The sequence below is a fragment of the Pundamilia nyererei genome, unplaced genomic scaffold (assembly GCF_000239375.1).
Source record: "Pundamilia nyererei isolate P.nyererei 1_Seehausen unplaced genomic scaffold, PunNye1.0 scaffold00002, whole genome shotgun sequence".
Taxonomy (NCBI): domain Eukaryota; kingdom Metazoa; phylum Chordata; class Actinopteri; order Cichliformes; family Cichlidae; genus Pundamilia; species Pundamilia nyererei.
The window spans coordinates 3,183,770-3,198,661 of NW_005187403.1; the positions used below are offsets into that span (position 1 = coordinate 3,183,770).

General features: G+C 39.2%; 2 protein-coding genes across 2 annotated transcripts; one reads left to right on the forward strand and one right to left on the reverse strand.

The window, feature by feature from the left end:
• The first annotated feature begins 586 nt into the window (after positions 1–586).
• On the forward strand, positions 587–6,851 carry c9 (complement component 9). Its single transcript, XM_005720516.1, has 11 exons — positions 587–660; positions 764–848; positions 1,069–1,219; positions 1,299–1,440; positions 2,215–2,353; positions 2,462–2,683; positions 2,787–3,027; positions 3,140–3,274; positions 3,529–3,704; positions 5,680–5,914; positions 6,623–6,851. The coding sequence occupies exons 1-11, from the start codon at positions 587–589 to the stop codon at positions 6,778–6,780; spliced, it is 1,758 nt and encodes a 585-aa protein (XP_005720573.1). The 3' UTR covers positions 6,781–6,851.
• A 6,215-nt stretch (positions 6,852–13,066) lies between these two features.
• On the reverse strand, positions 13,067–14,621 carry gas1b (growth arrest-specific 1b). The gene has a single exon (XM_005720167.2). It carries the CDS (start codon positions 14,172–14,174, stop codon positions 13,395–13,397), a length of 780 nt encoding a protein of 259 aa, XP_005720224.1. The 5' UTR covers positions 14,175–14,621; the 3' UTR covers positions 13,067–13,394.
• Between the last annotated feature and the right edge of the window lie 271 nt (positions 14,622–14,892).

The window sequence follows — 14,892 nt, forward strand, 5'->3', positions numbered from 1 at the left end:
ATTAAATTGTTTGTTAAAAATATCCAAATATCCACTGAGTGTAGCCCTTGTTCGTCCAAATAAATTTAATAGGGTCTCCAATTTGCACTTTTATCATTTCAATGTATATTTTTCATTTGTTATATTTTGGTGGCATTTAGCAGGAAGTTGTAATACTTAGAAACACAATCTTTCTCTGTTATTGTAGTAAATCATGGCTCTCTTTACCAACACACTAGCTCATTACTAATCAAACAAATGAATGTAATGTAAACAATAACCGCTTTCTATAGATTATGAAAGGAGACGATTTATTACTTACTTTTATAGTAGTTATTATGTTTTTGTGGGTGCTTTGCTCGCATTGTGAAGAATAAAGATTGAGGCTGTGTGAGTAAGATGTTTATATGCAGACAAAAACTGTAAACTCTGCTTTGGGAGTTTCCGAGCACTGAATTGATTTTTGCTGCACCTGAAATCCAAATTATTGACTGTGACAACAACAAAAACACAGTCCTTTAGCAGATGGATAATCATTAACAAGGTGGTAGCTTAAAGGACTAAAGGAGGACAGGCACGGTATCATTTGTGCTGTCAAAAGTTTATGATGAGGCTTGAAATCGCTCTCCAGTTGGCTCTCGCTGGCCTCTGTCTAGCTCTGGCACTTCTTGGGGAAGGCATGTATGTATATTTCCTGCTTCACTTACACAACATTAAGGATGTTTGTTTAATCATTTACTATTATTATTTAGAGAGTTTATTGTGTCTAATTTGTGTATTTTAGGGCTAATCCTGATCCGCCAGCTGTGGACTGTGCATGGAGTCGTTGGTCAGGGTGGAGTTCTTGTGATCCTTGCACAAAAACCAGAGTGAGTCAATTAGGATTTTGATCAGTGTCAGAGACTGTGAACTTAATAGTGCCCAAGCTAGAATGCTTTTAACTTTTTAAGTCTATAATAATAAATAATCAGACTAAACAGGTTGAAGTAGTGGTCTACTATCTATGCACAGTGCCGCTCACAGCCAATCTTCTTTTGCAGTGCTGCTCTCTGTCTTTATCTTTAATGTGACACTATGTATTATCCTCAGAGGCGTTCTCGAAGTACAGAAGCATTTGGCCAGTTTGGAGGTAGAGCCTGCCAGGAATCGATAGGAGACAGGGAGTTCTGTGTACCTGATGGTCAATGCGAGCTACCGCCTCCCCGTGCGTGCTCAGACTCAGAGTTCCAGTGCGAGTCAGGTACCACAGTATTAGTACCTCAGTCTTTATCGCTTTGTTTTTGGGGAGCAGTATCATGCAATTCTCTGTCTCTACACAGGGTCTTGCATTAAAAAGAGATTAATGTGCAACGGAGACTATGACTGTGAAGATGGATCAGATGAAGACTGTGAGACAGAGCGTAAACCCTGTGGCTCGGCAGTCCTCAACAGCAATGAGCAAGGCAGGACAGCAGGATATGGGTAAGTTATTAAAGAGCTCAATCAGTGGGAAATAAAGAGTCACTATAAATTAGCATGACAGTAAAATGAATACTTGGTAGAAAGAGTAAATCATTTACATTGGGGAGACACATAAACATCTATTGGTGACAATGTTTACAGAAAACCAGCTTCCTAGCAGAGTTGGCGTTTTAAATGTGAGCTGCTTTTAAGAAAAAAATCCAGATTTTTTTCTTAATATTTTTAACAATAGCTGGTCTGTTATGAAATTTTTCACCAAAAGACTGATGAACACGTTAATTTCACTGATAGGTGTCATAAATGAGGCGGGATGTTTCCTACAACCTACAAAAAGATATCGGCTTATAAAAATGCAGAATCTTCAGGCAAGGGATGGACTTTTCTGTACTGGGAGCTTGCTGTGCATACTTAATTTGGTGCCACTAACCAAACATGCTTGGCCAGGCTTTAACTTTATCCTATTAAACAGACAATTAATCTTTTTTATGGCTTTTTATAGTTAACTAAAATCATAAAGGATGACCAGCTCACATAAGAGGAAATCTTTGTCTGGATGGAAGTACTGGCTATTTTACCCAGAGTCTAAGCCATTTAACCTGGATCTTCCGACTTTAACGTCCTGTTTAATGGATGGATAGAGTGCACGAGTGGTATCAGTCTTTTCACCTGACTCTTACAAAGAAGGAGAATGAGGATGCCTTCTATAATATTAAAACTCTTGAACTGGGGTAACACTGTAAAAATCTTAAAGTGGCCTCTATGTTCATCCACCAGAATCAACATCTTGGGTACAGATCCTCGAATGAACCCGTTCAACAATGATTACTTCAACGGGAGATGTGATCGAGTGAGGAATCCAAACACTGGGACGTTTGACAGGCTGCCCTGGAACGTCGGCGTGCTTAACTATCAGGTTAACCATGGCAACAAAAAGAATTTCAGTATTATAAACTGATCGTGAACACATGTAAAGGATTTTGTTTTGCCACCCAATACTGATATATGTATTCTGTTGTTTCAGACGTTAGTGGAGGAAACAGCTTCGAAAGAACTCTTTGAAGACACTCACAGCCTTCTGCGTGAAATCCTCACTGAGATGAGTGTCAACATTGATGCTGGTCTTTCTTTCAAATTCACCCCAACTGAGGGGTCTTTGTCGAATACTTCTCTAAATGTTGAACTATCGAGTCAGTATGAGAGGAAAGAAATGATTAAAACGGTCACCGAAAACACCAAAATTAAGGTAAATATCCTCTAATAATTTCACAGAATCTAATGTACAACCCAGAATAATCAATATTCTATGGACAAGCTGCATCTCTTTTTTTTTGACCCCACAAACTTAGAACAACAACTTTATGCGGGTGAAGGGCAAAGTTCAACTGAGCACCTACAGGATGCGCTCCCGTGAGCTCAAAGTAGCAGATGAATTCCTGGTGCATGTCAAATCTTTACCTTTGCAATATGAGAAGGGAATTTATTTTGCCTTCCTGGAGGACTATGGAACCCATTACACAAAAAATGGGAAAACCGGCGGTGAATACGAATTGATCTATGTCCTCGACCATGACACCATTAAGCAAAGAAGTATGTCTATTTGAAATCATTCTTTTCTGCTATGAAGCTTCTTCAGCCTAATGGTGTGTTGATTAAATACAAGTGATAAGCACTAATTATCTATACTTTATTGTTCTTGCAGATATGACGCAGAGAGACGTTCAAGACTGCATCACATTAGGCATTGAAGGAGGCCTCAGTTCCACACTTACGACGGACAGTATAAGCGGACGCTATAAGCCTAAACATTGTGATAATAAATCAAAAATGGACGAAGGTTTGCATTCCCTGTTTTTCCAGGTTAAATGAACAAAGCTAGCATGCTTGATGATTCTGACTAAATTCCCAACCACTTTCCACAGTTTAAGTGTATTTTGGTGTTTTACTTCAAGGAATGCTGCATGCATGAAACTTAACTGTATTAAAACAGAAAAGTTCAAATCCAAAGTTAAAGTCTTAAACTGAATTTGGAGCGAGTCACTGCACTGATTATGAAAAGCCACTAAAGTTTCCTTTTCTGTTGCCACACAGGTAAGGCTGAAGGAAAAGCTATGGTGGATGAGGTGATGACATCAGTCAAGGGAGGTACCCTACTAAGTGCTGTTAGTATGAGGGCTAAACTAAATAGGGATGGAGTGATGGACCTTGAAACATATCAGGAATGGGCTCGGACCATCACAGAGGCCCCTGCATTGCTGCACAGTGAGGTACGAATAAAGGTCACAGCAAGGCGAGAGCAAGTTAAACTGAAATATACATACTGTATAAATGTATGTGTTTATGCGGGAGTTACGTTCTAACCCGCAGTAAGTGAAATCCGCGAAGTAGCCAACTTTATTTTTTACAATTGTTATAGATGTTTTAAGGCTGCAAAACCCCTCACTACACACTTTATACACTTTTCTCAGAAAGGCATTAACATTTTCACACTTTTCTCTCTTGTTTAAACTCTCTCAAAGTTCAAACCTTTGTAGAAAAATAAGTCCAGTATTATAGAATGAAACCAAAGGCACCCGCGGTCCAGCACTTCAGAGTCACACTGCTAGTGATCGAAGATTTATGTAAATTTGACAAGCTGAACGCATTCGGCACTGTACAGGAGACACAGCACGAGATTGACTGGCCCATGGTCTACAGCCAATCAGGATGCAGAACACAATGCGCTGTAAACAAAACAAAACAAAACAAAAGTGTGCAAAATTGCACACAAAACAGCGAGGCGCCAAAGGTGAACCGCGTTATAGCGAGGGACCACTGTAATGCCTACATTCTGGGTATTTTACCAGAAAGGATACACAAATTATACAAATGCTTAAAGGTAGGCCTAGTGGAAAAAAGGGCTAACAAGTCAGGTTTTTACATGAAACAACAATAAATATGCAGTAAGTATATAGTATAAGGTAAAATAAAAGAATAATGGACTAATAAAATTCATCATGCACACCAACATAATGAATATTGAATCGATTTCATTAAAAGCTCCTTTGGCCGTAGTATAAAGTGTTACCAAAATCTCTTAAGGGATTGCTATTGCAGAAATTTGATCTAATGACTGTAATCAAACCAGACTTTTATATTATCTAGGGCTATCATCAGTGTCTTCACTAAACTGGTGACATTACCTAACTCAATGAATCAGCACAGCATTTATGCAGGTAGCTTCTACTACACATATGACATTTACTTTTCTTCTGGTGCACTCACATGGTTTAAACTTTCTCAACTGCGAATTGCTGTGAAACTTTATACATAAATGTCATCCTTAAAATGAACTGCCACTTTCACTTTAGGGAATCTTATGTAGACAACAATGTAGTGAGCTCATAGAATTGTTAAATGCCACTGAACAGTTGCAATGTGATAGATGAGTGTTTACTAAAAAACTTAACACAGACATGTGTTTTGTTATACCTCTGACCTATTGGATTACTACCTACCGGACAGGCACACTGCAGTATGTGTGACTGAGCAGTGCTCAGTGTGAGTTGATTATATGTACTACAGAGTCTCCACAGAGGACTGTACTGTCTCCATTTCTGTTCACCTTGTACACCTCAGACTCAAGATACAATTGCGGGGTCATGCCACCTACAGAAATACCCTGACAGTTTTCCAGTGGTTGGATATTATTAGCAGCTGGTGAGAGGAACAGTGCAGTGGGTGATTGTGCAGAGTGGTCTGGGAGGAATCGTTTTCTTCTGAATGTAAATAAGGCGAGAGAAATGGTAATTGACTTTAGATGCATCAGCAGCTACATCCTCCATGTCTATTCTGTTAGAGGATCAGAATCAGAATACCTTATTAATCCCTAAGGAAATTATGTGTTGATGTGGAGAAGGAGAACAAGTACCTCGGTGTCCACATCATCAACAGGTTCACATGGAAGACCAAGAAAGGGATGAAGAAGTTATATATATATATATTTTTAAACTTAGATCCTTGAGTGTGTGCAGCCTTAATTGGAGCTTTTCTATCAGTCATAGTTTTGACTTTGCAAAGGCAAAGGCTCAAAGTTCAAAGGCTACTTTGTGTTCAACACTCACTGCTAAATATTAGCATGCTAACACAACAAATTACGATAAATATGAAATGAAAAAATATTAATATATTCTAACAAAACTCCTTCTAATATATGTTCTAATGTATTTTAACATATTGCATATATTTTGTTGTTTATGGCAGCCAGAGCCTATCCACATGTTAATTCCACTGGAAATCCCAGGCGCTAACTTCACGATATCAAACTTGAAGAGGGCTATTGCAGAGTATGTGGCAGAATATAACGTATGCAAGTGCAGGCCCTGTCAAAATGGAGGCACTCTTGCTCTGCTGGATGGAAAGTGTATCTGTCTGTGCTCGCAATTGTTTGAAGGCGCCGCTTGCCAGACTTACAAGCGTGATAGAAGTCGTGTCCAAGGTAAGCCTAAACAGTTGTTTTCTCAATGCAACCCAACTTCAACAAAAGTTGGGATGCTAAGTAAATGCTAAATAAAAGCAGATTTTGATGATTTGCAGATTTCATAAACCCATATCTTAGTCACAGAATGTAGATAAGATTTAAAAAAGAAACCTGAGGCAGAAAACTGGGACACAATATTGGATGCCTCAGCTCTTTACACAATCAGCACTGAAACATAGTTTTCTGCACCATCCACAAATGCAGATTAAAGCTCTTTTGTGCATAATAGATGCCATATGTGAATATGATCCAGAAACACTGCGGTCTTCTTTTGGCAAAAGATTACTTAAAATGGACTGAGACAAATCGGAAAAGTGTTCTGTGATCAGATTAATTAATATTTGAAATTCCTTATGGAAAACATGGATGCCACATCATCCTGTCCCAATTTTTTTGAGATTTGAGATTCAAAACAAGTTAATATTTTTCCATGAAATAGCAAAATTTCAGTTTAAACATTTTATATGTTTTCTATGTTCTATTGTGAATAAAATATGGGTTTATGAGATCTGCAAATAACTGGATTCTGGTTTATTTACATTTTACACAGCGTCCCAGCTTTCTTTTTGGAATTGGGATCGTAAATCTCATCATTCTAACAAGGCCTCGCTCATGTTGCTTTAAGTAATTTTCCCTGCATTTGTTAATTTGAAAAATGTGTGCCAGGTACAAGGCCGGCTGTTGTTCATGAAGGTAACTGGTCTTGCTGGTCTGCCTGGTCCAACTGCAGTGGAGGGAAACGCACCAGGACACGTGGCTGTAACACAGATGGTGTCCCGGGAGCTGCATGCAGTGGAGACAGAAACAGTGAAGAGTACTGCTAATAGCAAAAGAACTAAATTAGAGAGTTTCTTTCACAATCTTATTCTCTCTGATACATATATGGCACAAACAAAATCTTAAGGCATATTTTTGACATGTCAAGATGTAAAAAACATGTTATCGGGATCTAAATTAAACATTTAGGTTCAAATGGTCTTTGTCTTTCTCTCTAACAGTGTGCATCTTTCAGCTTTGCTTCACTCAGATAGTGTTGGCTGAATTATATTAATGGGCTAATAGCTCATCCTTAAAGGCATGTGGCCACATTCCATCTGGCTGTACCGTGCAAATAGGAACCAGATGAGTAGAAGGCAACTGGGTGGAAAGAAAACTGACAACTGAGGACAAATAGAGACCGTCAGTGGACAGAGACGAGAGATTTGGAGGTGCTGGACATACAGCAAACAAAAAGGATGACCATCCTTCTTTGTTTATATGTAATTAAAAGCCCCCAAAATATCTTTGAAATCTTAAAGGATCATAAGGCATTAGAATAGAATAGAATAGAATTCAACTTTATTGTCATTGCACATGTCACAGGTACAGGGCAACAAAATGCAGTTTGCATCCATCCAGAAGTGCTTTAGCCATGATATAGATATATTACAATATATATCTATATAATGAATGTGGAACTTGAAATAAATGTAATTCTTGTGTTTAATACTGTTTATGAGTACTAATGAAAATTAAAAATACACCTTGTATGCTGCCATTCTTGGAGAATACATGATCCATTGTGGATATTGGATCAAAACTTTACTCGTTTTAGTTATATGCCTGCAACTCGGTATGCAGCATGTTCTATACGTACATGTTTGAGAGGAGAACGCTGCATCCCGGTTGAAATTTTCCTGAAAAAAGTACATAGCATGTGTAGTTTACAAATTGTGTGTAGTTTGGATTTACAAATTCCAAATCAGAGAAATAATGTCAATGAAATGTGTTTTGGTTTCCGTTTCCTGTCCAGGACATTTGAAAAGCATCAATCTTATTGCCAATAATATTACAAACACCTGTGCTTTTTATAATGTGAGAAGTCACAAGTCCGGTGCTGTAATATACAGTGCCCAACCTCTTTTTCACTGTTTTCCTTCCTTTTGTGAAATACTGGCACTGGAGTGGGAGGTTTTTCCAACATTGTGCTGCAGAAGGCCTCATCTTTGACATACTGTGGCGAAGTATTTTGTATGTATTACATTTTCCAATATCAGATTTCTGGGAGTATCACTTGCTGTCATTGCTTAAAGAGTAAGTCCAAAAGATTGTGTGTTTGTGTGAGCGTGCATATGTGTACATTTCTGTGTGAGTAAATGGGTGTGTGTCTACTTGAAGGTTGTGTGTGGGGGAATGAATGCATACTTGAGAAATAACCATGGGGGGTGGTGGCCCCTGGCCTTTAGGATGTCAGCATAATGGAGTAAAACTTTGGGACCGTATTGAGCTCCAGGGAAACTCCATTCACTGCAGTCAGCAACCCAGCCTCAAGCCATTATCTTAGTGGAAAACGTTTTGTTCTTAACTCCGTCCTTAGCAGCACCATTTGCAGAAAATAATGAACTCCTCTTCATCAATAGACTGCCCAGTTCTCTCTTTCTTTTTTCTTTTCTTTTTAAGAAATATTAAACACATACTACATGCTGAATCACACGGGACCGTGTGAAAATTTGCACTCTAAGAACTCGTTTGGATAACTTAATAGTTTAAATTCTACAATGTTGTAGTCTTTTTTTTGTAGAGGGACAATATTTATGCATATTTAAACTGCATACTGCATATTTTTATATACATCTGTATTTGATGTGCTATGAAGGAACTGTGATAAATACTAAATAATAATATGCTTTTCCTTTATCAAATAGTGTATGATAGTGGTCCTCAACCTTTTTTGCGCCACAAACCGGTTTATGTCTGACAATATTTTCACGGACCAGCCTTTAAGGTGTCGCGGATAAATACAGCAAAATAAAACCAGTACTGGTAAAAAGAAAAAGATTTATTCATAACACGTGGGAAAAGACCCAGTGAAACCGAGTTAACGATAAAAATGATTTAAAAACATAACGATAAAAACTGACAAAAACCCTGAAAACCATAAATTTTCACACCCGAGCTTCAACTCTTGCGACCCGGTACCAAACGACTCATGGACCGGTACCGGTCCGTGCCCCGGGGGTTGGGGACCGCTGGTCTGTGAAGTATCTGGTTATTCACAATGGGGGAAAATAAGATTTGGCGTCACTTAAATAAAATACACTTCACTGTGATATAGTTATAACATGCAAGTTATTCTACTTGATAAAGATTCAACTTAAATCAGAAAGTTCTTCACTTTGCTTGTTTCTCCAAAGCTGCAGAACAAATGCTCAGTTTCCATTTCTGTGGCATTGTTTTTGAATCTCGCAAACATTTGCTTTCTGTGAGGAACAGGTAACAAAAAGCCCGAAGAATAGTGTGAAACTACCCCGCCTCACACTCTTAAATGACTAACACAGTTGGAGTCGCCCCCACCCCTCTTCCCTGGGTCACTAAATGCATTGAAATTTTAGAGGGCTGCTACGGCAGATTACTTCACACAGCTGTCCCAGCACCGTGGAAATGAAGTTATACCCCTTGTCAGCGATGTTTTGTGTTCCCTCTCTAACTCCTTGAGAACTTGCTCTTCAGTAGGACTGCAGGAGGGAACCGGGGGGAGGGAACCAAAAGACAATTCCTCTCCAGCTATCCACGAGAACCTGATCTGATTGGTTGAATAAATATTCCCTCTTTGCATCATAATTCAGAGAGGCTAGAAAACCCCTGACATTCAACGCCCTCTCCCAGTCCAATCCCTTCCCCCATTAACCCTGAATCATAAATCAACCCCCTCCTCCACCTTCCCAACCTCTCTAAAGCTCCGGGTACTCCCTTCCTCAGGCTCATCTCATAACCTCTTCTTGTTGTGGGTCACTGGGGTTTATTCACTTTACATTGCTGTTGCAGTAAGTTTGTTTACTTTTGATCACAGCTAAAGGGTTGCCCATATCTAAAGAGGCATTTAGAAACTTTAATGCTTGTAGCTTTTTGGGAATGAAATCAAACAATCATCCTCCCACAAAATATAAATCAATAAATTCAAGTCATTTCATTTGAGTTTTATTGTCACTTTTTGTGCAATTCAGAAAAAATGAAACTATCCTTTTGCTACAATAGATTCTCCCAAATCTTTTGCTGCTATGTGATCTATAGTTTAGGGTTATGCTACATTAATACTCAAACTGAACATGTTGATATTTTGCAGGTGCAAACTTTGATCTTACAGAGCTACAACAAATAGTTCTAGTTATTATTATCCTTTTTCAGATTAATCATTTACATGTGTTTAATGAGACTGAAGGGATGTCTAATGTCTAACCAAGTAAGATGCCTCACTCACTGTTTGAGAGTCTGCATGGGTTTCAAAATAAAAGGGAGAACAGTGGTAGTTTCTGCTGCTTTTGCTTACCTTTTCCTTTTTGTTTACCTCTGTTTATTCCAGCTTTGGCTTTCTTACACATAACAACTTGTTGCCCTTGAAACTTCTTTTTCTTTCTTTACTTTCTTACTTTCTTTGTTTCGTCCCTTTTAACTTCATTTCTGTGGGTTCACCTCAGGCAAACTAGAGCATAATTGAATTAAAGCAGTTCTCCAAGACTGCGAGTATCCAAATAAGCTCAGCAGAAAAAAGTCAGGCTGGTGACTGAGCTGCTTTAGAAGTCCAGTGGCACTGTCACAGGAAATGACTTATTTTATTGCCACTGAGCTAAGAAACAGGTTGGGACATCAAAATAAACCACGGGATTGGGACAAATACGTTGAATTCAAATAACATATTTCATAGTTTAGATGTTCTTTTTTTATTTTTAGCCAATAACATTTGAAGCATAAAAATAACAAAATGATAAGAAGTTGCATATGAACAACCGTGGACTGCCTGAATATTGTCTGCAAAGTAAACAATAAAAGTAATAAAAATGTGCCTGTCTGCTTTGACACGGCATATTCTAGAGGTCGAATGATTTGAGGTGGGCCAGAGGGGAGGATGGCCGAGCAACAGTTTGAGTTATGATGAGGCAATTTTAATGAGGTTGTGCTCCGTGCACGAAAAAAGCCCCTGTTGACTCTTTTCTGTTTCAGCACAGGGAATGAAACACTACTTTCCCATTTTTCTTTGGTACCAAAAGTTAATTGAAAACATTTCAGGGCAATGTATTGTCGGGGCCCCCATATGACTCTCATCCCTTCATTATCCCAAACAATAATAAAAAGGCATTACAATTATTAATGGTTGGATTGGAGGCCTGCTCTCTTAAAGTGCCAGTACCAGCCTCTTTCTTTTCATAACAAAGACCCAGAAAGGCCCCTTCTGCATAACTTTTTTTTAAACAGTTACGACCTTTCTAGGATTTATTATTTGGGTTATTCTGTTTACAGCTGTCAATTAACAGCTGATGTTTTCCACAGTGTAGTCAGTGTACAAAACTGAAGGAATTTATCCTCCTAGCCTCTGATAGAAGTTGGAGACAATGACTATATACTTCTATATACTTATTTATAAGTAAACCAAAACAGATGAAGAACTGTTAACAGAGCGTCAGCAGGAATTAGACTGAGCCATTAAGCTAAACTCTCTCACATAACTCCTCTCTCTTCTTCTGAGGTAGCTGCCTCTTCATGCTCCCCCCCCCACTCCCAAACACTAGGACAGAGTGAATGAAGTGCAACTCGTATTGTGCCAGAGCACCATTGTGTGTGTGTGTGTGTGTGTGTGTGTGTGTGTGTGTGTGTTGGGGGGGGGGTTGTCTCTGCATAATAGAGGTGCCACTTGACTTTTCCTTCCTCAATGGGCCCATCTCTTTTTATTTAAAAGCAAAATGGCTGCCATTATTGGTTTCAAAACACCAGAACGACGGGACACTGGCTGTTTCGGTATACTGAGCTGACTGACTCATTGCATGAGTCACAGGCATGTAGACAGACAGCATGTGTCACTGCTATCACTGATTAAACATAGTTGTCACAAACAATTCAATGACTCTGGGCAACATCTTTGCAACACAGTACAGGATATGGATTTTTACAGGTTATTATGATACCACTGACCTTTTAATCTGGGTTAAGTTAGCTCTAGATTTTGCTGAGTGGTACTGACACTTAATATTGCAACTCGGGTATGGTTTAAATAGCAAAAAAATACCAGTGGTGTAAATGCAGACCAACGAATGAATGAAATGATTACTTGCGACATTGAAGAATGAAAACCATAAATTGTGTTATTTTATGTTATAAAATAAAACAGAATACTGTCAATAAACCACTTCAGCATTCTCCTCTGATGAATACACACAACGCCAAAACTATGCTTATATGCAAACAGAACTGCTCTCAACATAGATGTTTACATCAGCGCTGTAACTTGCACTATTATATCAACCGATTCGCACTATAACCAGGGTTTGCCTCTTATCTGTATTTAATTTTATTCAATTTAATAACGGTACGGTACTCTGTTTGTGGTAACCATTGTCCTTGATGTAAATATGTAAAAATTGTGTATGTTTCTGATCTGTGTCTTGTGTACTGTTTGTTTGTACATGTTACACCCAAATTTCCTCTTGTGGGACAATTTAAGGATTATTCTATTCTATATACTAGAGAAATACACACGGAAGTCCAAAGACAAAAATAGTTTTAAAAATGCTATTTATTTAATGTGCATGTACATTCAAAGGTCTGTGTTCATAATGGGCACTTAATATCTTCATTCACCCAAACACAGACACGTTGTCTTATAATCAGTGTGCCTTTGTTAAGACTTTGGACAAACACACGGGGTGAAAATAAACAAACCGACTGAATACTTCTCCACAAATCCCAAGGAGGAGGGTTTTGGCCTTCTGCAGTCTGTTTGAGTTTGGAATTAACACTTTAAACCTTAAGCAAACACCATGTTTTCAAGGTCATGAGATTCTTTACACAGATTCATTATCCGCCTTGGGATTTAAACACATTTTAGTGGTTTTAATCAACTTTTGGGGTTACTTTTTTAAGTGAAAGTGTTGTAGAGCTTTCACAGTCTTGCTTGTGAATAAAAACGACCTTGAGGCATTTTTGCTTTCTTTTTTTTGTTTTGGATTTTAATGAAGCACATTTCCTTCCTCTGTGGTGATAATGCAGTACAGGACTTTCTTTTAGATACAGTGCAAAATCTCATGTTCTCTCTCTATATATAACACCCAAACAAATATTTAGACAAAATTATTATTATTATTTTTTTACAATATACTATACAATTTATGTATACCAACATACAAAAATAGCTTCCTTTAAAAGTATAAGATGTTTTTTTTTAAATGTGTAATTGAAATATAACTACTATCTGATCCACAACAGTGACTGACAAACGTCATAAGCCCTGTTTTTAAATACATTGTTGTAGACATGAAGTAGAAGGTTTTGGTTGAGTTATAAAATAGAATGTTCTGATTAGAAGAACACACATTTTTAGTTTGGTCTCTGTTTCTGGTGTCCAGTCCCACGGGTTAGGCTCCTGTCTGGTCTAACTGTCCCCGATAGTAGGCACCTTTTCCCACTCTTTTCAGATAATTTTGGCTAAAACCAGAATAGTAGTCAGAGTATTGAACACAGCAGTCTGAAAATGTGCGGTGTCACTTGAGTTTTCCACATATGGCTCATCCTCCAGATCCATATAATCATTCTCAGTGTCCTCCTCGGAGTCTGAGAAGCCGCTTCCCGCGTACCTGTCACTGGAGTCGGAGCAGAAAGTTTTCATGCTGACTTTGATGTACTCACATATGTTCCTTTCGGTGCCGTCGCACACACAGGTGTCCAGCTGCTGCGCTTTAGGTATGGAACGCATGTTGGCTATCACTTTGCGACACGCATCTGAGCACCTTTCTCCACCGAAAAGTTTGCGGCAGTGATATAAATAATCCCCCATGGCAGAGCTGCAGTGCGGGTCCATTTCACACTGCAGCCGGGCCTCGGTGCAGCCCATGGTGCTTGTCCGCGGCAGGCACGGCTCGATGGTCCGTTTGGTGTTTCTGCAGTTCGGGTCCTGGGCGCAGTCGCAGTCCTCCAGAGCCGGGCCGCTCCGGGTTAAATTGAGCTGAATCAAAGAGGACACGCAGTGACTGGGGCACTTTTTGCGTTCCCCGCTCAAAACAGTCGCGCAGGCATAGATGTACTGATTGTAGGCGTATTGGCACTCTGGCTCTGCATGACACTTCAGGATGGCTTTCCAGCAGACCAGTCGGTGGCTGTGGTTGGGAGATCCGACACAGAGACCGAGGATTAGGATCAACACGCCGTATATAAAAACCGTTGTTCGCTCCATCAATGTGACACGACTTCCCATTTCCTCCGAGAATGAATCTTAGAAAAGCGTTACTCCATCCTGTCGCATCAACAGTTCAGAGAGCTACTCCCTGATGATTTTAGATCACGTCACAAGTCGGTGACTTGAAGTTAGCGGTGCGCCACAAAGTAGGCACAACAAGCGCATCACGTTAAGATCCTAAAAGTTCCGAAATCCATAACAAAGTTCCACTTTCCCCCCTTCCGTCCGTGCGGTTCCCTCTCTAGTGGCCTCACTTTTGCATCTGTCGTCCACAAAAAAATTTTTTGGTGAAGTTTACAAGGGAAAAAAAGAAAAGAAAAAAGAAAGACCCACAGCTTCTTTATTCCACATGCAACTGGGAACACTCGATCCTAAAGTCACTCTTTTCACTATTAATCCACATCCACTCCAGCTGAAACCGCTTTGAAATGCGGGTTGTGTAGTTGTGGGGTGACTAGGTTCCGCAGGGACCGCGTCCCATTGGTCCGATAAACTGTTTTGATTCGCTCGTCACACGCGGTCGTGACGCAGACCGCTGAAGACCGTAATTGATGTATGTGTAGAAATCTTTTACACGTTTGTCATCTCATTGTGATGAAATGAGTACTGTGCAATACTGCAAATTTTGGAATGATACAAAGTAAATACGTTCTGAGTTTTAAACTATAAAGGCAGCCTTCTTAGGGAAGATCAGCCTGTCGTGATTTAAATCTTCAACATTTTAATGATACTTTGT